General features: G+C 40.2%; 1 protein-coding gene across 1 annotated transcript in view; it reads left to right on the top strand.

Moving 5' to 3' along the window:
• Window positions 1–9,111, top strand: part of LOC107711371 (dedicator of cytokinesis protein 1-like) — a 275,068-nt gene that overhangs the window by 213,478 nt on the left and 52,479 nt on the right. Inside the window, exons 32-33 of the mRNA XM_016516364.1 lie at window positions 6,913–6,971; window positions 8,911–9,059. Of these exons, the coding sequence (XP_016371850.1) occupies window positions 6,913–6,971; window positions 8,911–9,059 (208 nt within the window). The remainder of the gene's footprint in view (window positions 1–6,912; window positions 6,972–8,910; window positions 9,060–9,111) is intronic.

Here is a 9,111-nt window from a genome sequence, read left to right as displayed (position 1 = left end):
CATCAGAATGAGAGTCCAAACAGCTGACAAAAACATCACAATAATCCACACCACTCCAGTCCATCAGTTAACATCTTGTGAAGTGAAAAGCTGCATGTTTGTAAGAAACAAATCCAACATTAAGACGTTTTAAACCATTGTGTCTGGATAAAATACGAGTCCTCCATCCATAATATTGCTTTTTCCTATGGAAAATGTCGTGTAATCTGAATCAGGAGAGAAATCTGCACCGATCAAGCACTGTTTACAAGCCAAAACAGTTCTAAACACACCGCTTTTGCCTTCTCAATGCTACATTTCTCCAAATCTGTTCAGATGAAGAAACAAACTCATGTACATCTTAAATGGCCTGAGAGTGAGAACATTTTCAGTAAATTTAAATTTTTGGGTGAACTGATCCTTTAAGGAGGCACTAACATGAGAAGAGTCAGCAATTTAAAGTTGTAAGGAATAATGAATGCATATAAGTTTCATCTGGTGGGGCAGAGAAAGCGGAAGCAAATTTGTTTTCATGAAAACATGCATTGCTGTTCAAGCCTTCAAGAACAAGAGACAGCAGGACTGAGTGAGAGAGCAGTGAAGAGCCTGTTATCTGCTCCAGGAGCTTCTGTCTGTCTGCTGTCGGTGTTTGCCTGTGGCGTGAGCTCATTCTCGTAGAGACGGATCACTGTCTGTCAGGACTCTTCAGCCTCTGGAATCACACAGCCTCTCGAGCGGCTTCCTCTCAGGATCACAAAGACATGTTTCCTGAACCATTCATTTTCTCAGGACATACGGTGCTGGTGCCAGTAACGACACCTCTTTCTTGAAGGCATTTTTGCTTTTTGGTTTTGGGTGAATTCACAGGAATTTAATAACCAGTGATCTCAGCACCAGCTTTTTCTTTTTCTCAGGGGAAAAATATGATAATTACATATACAGTATTTTTCAGATAAATGGGACCTGTACAGTATTAGATGGGATGACATCAGCAATCTTTTTCATTTATCTATTTATTGGATATTTAATATTATTGAATTATTATTATTATTATTCGCTTATTTCCCCGTCATCTAGCACAAACTTAAAGGGAAATCGAAAGATTTAACCCTTAAAGGGTTAGTTCACCCAAGAATGAAAATGAGGCTGTGTTTTACTCACCCCCAAGGCATCCTAGGTGTATATGACTTTCTTCTTTCAGACGAATCCAGTCGGAGTTATATTAAAAGTTGTCTTTGATCTTTCAAGCTGTTTAATAGCAGTCAGCGGGTGTTGCATTACATCAGTCCAAAATAAGTGAAATAAAAAGCGCCCATCCATAAAAAAAGTGTCTCACACGGCTCCGGGGCGTGAACAAAGTCCTCCTGTAGCTAATCGATGCGTTTTTGTAAGAAAAATAAGCATATTTAAAACGTAATACTCAATTTAATCTAGCTTGCGCTCACTGTTGTACACGGAAGCAGTTCCGGGCGGATGACGTATGAGATCAGCTTTGCGCATGCACCGCTCAGAAGTGACGCACGCGGAAACGCAGCGGAGAGATCAAAACAAAACAACGGTCACTAATTAGAAGTACAAAACGAGATTTTTTAAAGAAGAATGTCGGAGGATTTCGATATATGCCAAGTGGAGACTGGTTTTCCTTTGCTAAAGTAAGGAAACTTTGCTTCCTTTGCTCCTGTAAACAAACGTTGGTTTTCACGAGACTCACCGGCGCATGCGCAACGCTGACCCCATACGTCATTCCCCCGGAGCTGCTTCTGTGTACAACTGCTGGCGCAAGCTAGATTAAAGTGATTATTACGTTTTGAATATGGATATTTTTCTTACAAAAACGCTAGAGGATTCTGTACAGATTCGCTACAGGAGGCCTTTGTTCACCCCCCGGAGCCGTGTGAGACACTTTTTTTATGGATGGGCGCTTTTTATTTCACTTCTTTTGGACTGAAGCACTGCAACACCCGCTGACTGCAATGATAGAGTTTGGAATAGCCAGGACAATTTTTAATATAACTCCGACTGGATTCTTCTGAAATAAGAAAGTCATATACACCTAGGATGCCTTGGGGGTGAGTAAAACACAGCCTAATTTTCATTTTTGGGTGAACTAACCCTTTAAAGAGTGTCTCTTAAAACATTCTAGCCCTTTAAGAGCATGTTTGAGCCATTTGCTAAGAGCGTAGTGATGGAATAAAAGTTTGTTTATTTATTTATTTATTGTTTTTAACTATTTTATCCCATTTATTTTTTATTTATATTTAATAAAACAGCATCAAACTTTAAACAATTACTTAATTCTGCCAGTAATTTTAATTGGCCATAATAAGTAATAATTTATAAGTAATTTATTAATAATAGTCCATAACATAAAAATAATTCAGCTAGATTTTAACGTCACATTCCTTAAAAAAAATAGTTCACTGAAAAATATATTTTGTGGCACGGAAATGTCAAATCTGAATATTCTAATATTCTGCACTTCCTCAAAGGAAAAATGTTCTGAGGATGAGCAGTTGATATTTTTGGGTGAACTGTTTAATTTTAATACCAAAGTTGTGCAAAAATAAAAGCACGCAGAGGTCAACACACTGTCAGCTGTAATGGAGTTTAATTTGTTTACTTGCTGACAGCATTTCAACCTTGATTACACTTCATGTCCTGGAATTCTACAAAACCCTCAAAAATAAAGCAGCACATGATTGGCATTTTGAGGGCTTTCATCAGAAAAAGTGCTGATGTCTTGAGGATATCTTGTCTCATATTTCTAACAATCTGTTGGGCTGTTCTGTCTTTGTTCTTCGGTGCTGTTTGCCTCCCGTCGGGCCTCTTTCAGAGCCGTATCCTCAGCTTTCATCAGTCCGTTCTCTCTGTGTTCTGCTGGAGGTGTCATGCTGACCTGAGAGAGGCTGCTATTGCTGCTGCTGCTGACTCTTCACTCTATTGCTTTTTTCTCCTCATTCTGTCTGTCCTAGCCCAAACTTCACTGGCATCACAGTAAAGGAGCATCAGGCCAAAGCTTTCACCCGCTCACTACAGACTCTCAGAAATACACTGATCTCTTACTGGAGAGCCTTTGAGCCGTGCCTTTATGAAACTGTAGACTGTTGCTCTGTGGTGTTTAGGATGTTTTCTAAGTAGATTTGGGCGTTGCTATGCAGGACTAGGGATTTTTGTTGGGCGTTGCTATGCAGTTGCTAGGGTGATCAGGTTGTTTACTGATGTGTTCTGGGTCTTTTTTTAGGGTGTACTCACACTAGGCGTTTTGAACCGTGCCCGAGCGCGTTTGACCCCCAAAGCCCGGTTCGTTTGACCAGTGTGAGCGCTCCGTGCCGCGTTCGGGCGCAGTTCGTTTAGCCGGCCCTGGCCCGGTTGGAAGAGGTGGGCCAGGGCACGGTTCGGTTGGGCTCGGGCGCGGTGCGCATGCAGTGTGAGCGCTAACCACGCCGGAGCACTGAAAAGATATTATTTTGTGTGCGCTACTAACATCACTATCATCGCAAACATATTCTATTACTACTACTACACGACACTTTTCAATTAATTTAATTTAATCATGTATATTTAGGTTTATAATGGCTCTGGTTCTTACCTTATTGATGAACAGGAAATTTAGTTTGCGAGTAAAGCTGCAAATTATTTCATTAACGTCAGCTGCCTCCGTAATAATTTTCTGATACATACAAGTGAAAATCAATGCACGGCATAAATTATAAATTAATTATTATTAATTATTCGGCAGAATATTTGCGAAAGTGGTTTTCTCCGTTATCTCATACATGACGTAAGCGTGCTCCGGCCCAGAATGTTTAGTGCAAGTTTGAGTGCAGGCCAGCGGGGGAGTGGGGAGGGGGGATAATCGCGCTCGGTTCAAGGCAACCGTGGCTAGTGTGAGTACACCCTTAGTGTGTTGCTATGCGGTTGCTGGGGTGTTCTAAATACGTTTAGGTTGTTGCTATGTGATTGTTAGGGTGTTCTGAGTGGGTTTAGAATGTTGCTATGCATGACTAAAGAGATTGGTGTTGCTGTGCAGTTCTTAGGGTGTTCTAAATAAGTTTAGAATGTTGCTATGTGGTTGTTAGGGTGTTCTAAAAGGGTTTAGAATGTTTCTATGCAGGATTAAGGAGACTGGTGTTCCTATGCAGTTGCTAGGGTGTTGTAAATAAGTTTACATTTGCTATGTGGTTGTTAGGTTGTTCTAAATGGTATTAGGAAGTTGCTATGCAGGACTAAATAGATCGATGTTGCTATGCGGTTGCTGGGGTGTTCTAAATACGTTTAGGTTGTTGCTATGTGATTGTTAGGGTGTTCTGAGTAGGTTTAGAATGTTGCTATGCATGACTAAAGAGATTGGTGTGGCTGTGCAGTTGTTAGGGTGTTCTAAATAAGTTTAGAATTTTGCTATGTGGTTGTTAGGGTGTTCTAAAAGGGTTTAGAATGTTTCTATGCAGGATTATGGAGACTGGTGTTCCTATGCAGTTGCTAGGGTGTTGTAAATAAGTTTACATTTGCTATGTGGTTGTTAGGTTGTTCTAAATGGTATTAGGAAGTTGCTATGCAGGACTAAATAGATCGATGTTGCTGTGCAGTTGCTAGGGTATTCTAAATAAGTTTAGGTTGTTGCTGTGTGGTTGTTAGGGTGTTCTGAGTTGGTTTAGATTGTTGCTATGCAGGATAAAGGGGATCAGTGTTGCTATGCAGTTGCTAGGGTGTTCTAAATAAATTTAGGTTGTTGCTATGTGGTTGTTAGGGTGTCCTGAGTGGGTTTAGAATGTTGCTATGCAGGACTAAAGAGATTGGTGTTGCTATGCAGTTGCTTGGGTGTTCTAAACAAGTTTAGGTTGTTCCTGTGTAGTTGTTGGGGTGTTCTGAGTGGGTTTAGAAAGTTTCTATGCAGGACTAAAGATATTGGTGTTGCTATGGTGTTCTAAACAAGTTTAGGTTGTTGATGTGTGGTTGTTAGGGTGTTCTGAGTGGGTTTAGAAAGTTGCTATGCAGGACTAAAGTTATTGGTGTTGCTATGCAGTTGCTATGGTGTTCTAAACAAGTTTAGGTTGTTGATGTGTGGTTGTTAGGGTGTTCTGAGTGGGTTTAGAAAGTTGCTATGCAGGACTAAAGTTATTGGTGTTGCTATGCAGTTGCTATGGTGTTCTAAACAAGTTTAGGTTGTTGATGTGTGGTTGTTAGGGTGTTCTGAGTGGGTTTAGAAAGTTGCTATGCAGGACTAAAGATATTGGTGTTGCTATGCAGTTGCTATGGTGTTCTAAACAAGTTTAGGTTGTTGATGTGTGGTTGTTAGGGTGTTCTGAGTGGGTTTAGAAAGTTGCTATGCAGGACTAAAGATATTGGTGTTGCTATGCAGTTGCTATGGTGTTCTAAACAAGTTTAGGTTGTTGATGTGTGGTTGTTAGGGTGTTCTGAGTGGGTTTAGAAAGTTGCTATGCAGGACTAAAGATATTGGTGTTGCTATGCAGTTGCGAGGGTGTTTTAAATAAGTTTAGGTTGTTGCTGTGTGGTTTCTAGGGTGTTCTAGGAATGCTTGCTTGGTATTTCGATTGGTTGCCAGGGTGTCGCTATGCAGTTTCTGGGGTGTTCTGAGTGTTTTTAGTGTGTTACTATGTGGTTGCTAAGTGGTCACTGAACTAAACAAACCCCCCTTAAGTCCGTCTCATAGTCTGATCTGTAGACATGACTTGTGTTTTGAGAAGAGCAAACAGCACTAATAGAACAGGAGCGCGTGTCCCTCGCACTCCTTCATCTGTCGCTGTACTCCGTTCACATCTCGTTCAGCGAGCGTCCCGTGAGCTGACAGGTGTGGGTGTTAACAGACTCGGCTTCCTCTTCTGTACGAGTGCGAGGGCACACTGTCTGTCTGCCTCTCTCGCTCTGTCACCGTGGACACTAGAGACACAAATTATAAAGCAGAGCTTAGCAGGAAACAGGAGAGGTGAGGGAGGAGGGCTACAGGAAGTCAGGAGGAGGAGAAGTAATTACGGGAGCGGGTCAGTGGAGTCAGCATGTGAATGGATAGATCAGTCACATGATCCTTCAGAAATCATTCTAATATGCTGATTTAAAAAAACAATGCTGCTTCATATTCACGTGGAAGCCATGCTATTTATTTATTTTTCAGGATCCTTTGATAAATAGAAAGTTCAAAAGAACAGCATATTTAATCAATCCTTGCTGAATAAAAGTATTAATTTCTTTATGTAAACTGTAGACATGTTTACCAGAATAACATTGGTATTGCTAAATTAAACCCCAGATCACACAGAGTTGAATAACAACCTGGTCAGACTCGAGATGAGTCATGTGATGTGCTTTAGCATGCTAGCATGCATCTGATCTGCATCATCTCTGTCGCAAAAATGATTAAACGTCAGGAACGAGGGTCAAACGAAGGAATGAAGAGGGAGTTGTGAGAGGCTTTACTGTGTGTTAACTGAGCTCTGACGCACCTCGTCCTTGTCATCATAAATTACCTCTGGATGAGAGCGTATTGACAAAGCAATCAATGGTGGCTCAGAATTCAGCCGAGGGCCACAGGCATCCCAATATGTCAGCGTGTGATGACACAGCGCTAATGAATGGATGCCAGGCCCTCGGAGGTAAAGCATAAGAGGTCTGTCTTGATGCCGCTTTCTTCACACTTTCTTTGAACGAGAGCGCAGTTTCGGGACGCGTCTGCGCTCTCGTCTTCTGTCCACTTCCTAAACTCGTTTGACGTTGATTCTGAACAGCTTCTGCTCCTCTTTCTGAATCACAGATCATCCGTTCGCTCCTGTTAGAACAGTATTGTGAGGGAGGCTAGCAAACCGTAAATGTTTCCAATTCCAGGAGAAGAAATTGAAATGTTCTGATTTCATACCTCTGACTTTATGAAGACATCTTGCTAAAGTCTTTTTCTTATATCTTCGTATTTCTCTTTTACAGGTATCAAGACATGAGGCGACAGATTGGCTTCGAGATCCGAGACATGTGGTACAACCTGGGTGAGCCGACCTTTACCAGAACATTATTAAATCAGACAAAAATAGATGTAAAGTACACAAGACTATGTCTGTCTGCAAGTTCTTTACACATAAGTGTTCATTATTGCATTCTGGTTTATCATAATCTGCTTGTTTTTGTATAATGTTCTATAATGTCTTAGTTTTGTATAGTTTTTGCATAGCAGCTCAGTGAAGTAACTGCTAATCACTCTACATTCTCACATGATTTTCAGCTCAAAATCACTAATTCATATGTCCACCTATGCGTTTCATAAAGAGCTGTTTTGTTAGTAGGAGTACAAATTAAAGATGCAGTGACGCCAAAATAAAAGATTGTGGTTTTTAGACAATGTTTGATAGCTTTCAGCTCATCTACAGTGGGTACGGAAAGTATTCAGACCCCCTTAAATTTTTCACTCTTTGTTATATTGCAGCCATTTGCTAAAATCATTTAAGTTAATTTTTTTTCCTCATGGGTGCTTCTACTAAATACTGAGCATTTTTCAGTTTTTCTTTTTTAATAAATTTGCAAAAATGTCAACAATTCTGTGTTTTTCTGTCAATATGGGGTGCTGTGTGTACATTAATGAGGAAAAAAAATTAACTTAAATGATTTTAGCAAATGGCTGCAATATAACAAAGAGTGAAAAATTTAAGGGGGTCTGAATACTTTCCGTACCCACTGTATATGCTTATGTGGTTTTTACAAAGTCAACTTTTTGCGCAATTAAAATACTGTTCAAAAGTTTTGGGTTGGATAAGGTTTTTAAACATTTTTGAAAGTCTCTTCTGCTCACCAAGGCTTTATTTGTTAAAAAAAATACAGTAAAAAAAGTAAAATTATGAAATAATATTACTATTTAAATCAACAGTTTTCTATTTGAATATATTTTAAAATATAATTTATTCCTGTGATGCGCAGCTGAATTTTCAGCATCATTACTCTAGTCTTCAGTGTCACATGATCCTTCAGATCATTCTAATATGCTGATTTGCTGCTTAAGAACCATTTCGTCTCATTATTATTTTTATTAATGTTGAAAACAGTGATACTGTAGTTTCAAGATATTTTGATGCATTGAAAGAACATTTATTTGAAAGAAAAATCTTCTGTAATATTATAAATGTCTTTACCGTCACTGTTGATCAGTTGAGTGCATCCTTGCTGAATAAAAGCATTAAGTTCTTTAAAAAATAATAATAATAATTCAAAACACATTTAAAATATGTAGCTTTTCTATGAGATGCTTGGTAAAAGGCTCAACCCCCATGTGTCCCAAAAAACCATGGCATCTTTAAAAGGTTTCCCTGCTTTCACGTACCACAAACTTCTGTATCGTTTATTTGTGTAAGGCTTGCGTCTGGCACATTTGCATTGCTTACAGTTTTAGCACCGATTCAGGCGGGTTATTTTTCGACCGAGACACCTCACGGTTATTTAGAGTAGTGCAAACGGAAATGCTCTGAAAGTGAAGGTGCTAATTAGTGGCAGGACAGTTGAGGAAGTACCGCTGTGAAAGTATTTTCGGCTCCCACGTTCCTCTCTGAAGGAATTTTTGCCACCTCACGCCTTTGGTTGTTCATTAGCTGGCGGGTTTAGTCACAGGCATCAGAGATTCAGAGATGTTGGGCTGTATTCAGCGCTGTGGTTGCGCGAAACTCTGAAGATTAGTCTTTTGTCTTTTGAGAGCTGTAGAAATCGTGCCTCCGAAATAGAAGTTGCACACAGCTCACCAAAATACATAAAAGTTGTTGTTAGACACAAATAGGCACTGCGAGGAAGTAGCAGAGAGCTGATATTCCCTGTGCTGCTGCACCTGCCGGCAAAACTATCACAAACAGATCCTGTGTGTACGGCATAAAACACACCGAAAAGATCTTAAACAAATCAACTGAAGGATTCAGGCATGCTAACTGGTTTCTTCTCAACATCCTGCAGGTCCACACAAAATCAAGTTTATCCCTGAGATGGTGGGTCCGATTCTGGAGATGACGCTGGTTCCTGAGATCGAGCTGCGTAAAGCCACCATTCCCATCTTCTTTGACATGATGCAGTGCGAGTTTCATTTCAGACGCTGCTTCCAGACGGTCAGTTCTCACAGACTGTGTGATTTCTGGGATAAATTTGCATACTTGTACT

The sequence above is a fragment of the Sinocyclocheilus rhinocerous genome, unplaced genomic scaffold (genome assembly GCF_001515625.1).
Source record: "Sinocyclocheilus rhinocerous isolate Xijiao unplaced genomic scaffold, SAMN03320098_v1.1 scaffold402, whole genome shotgun sequence".
Taxonomy (NCBI): domain Eukaryota; kingdom Metazoa; phylum Chordata; class Actinopteri; order Cypriniformes; family Cyprinidae; genus Sinocyclocheilus; species Sinocyclocheilus rhinocerous.
The sequence above is the reverse complement of the archived record's forward strand: the minus strand, read 5'-3'. Positions and strand labels throughout refer to the sequence as shown.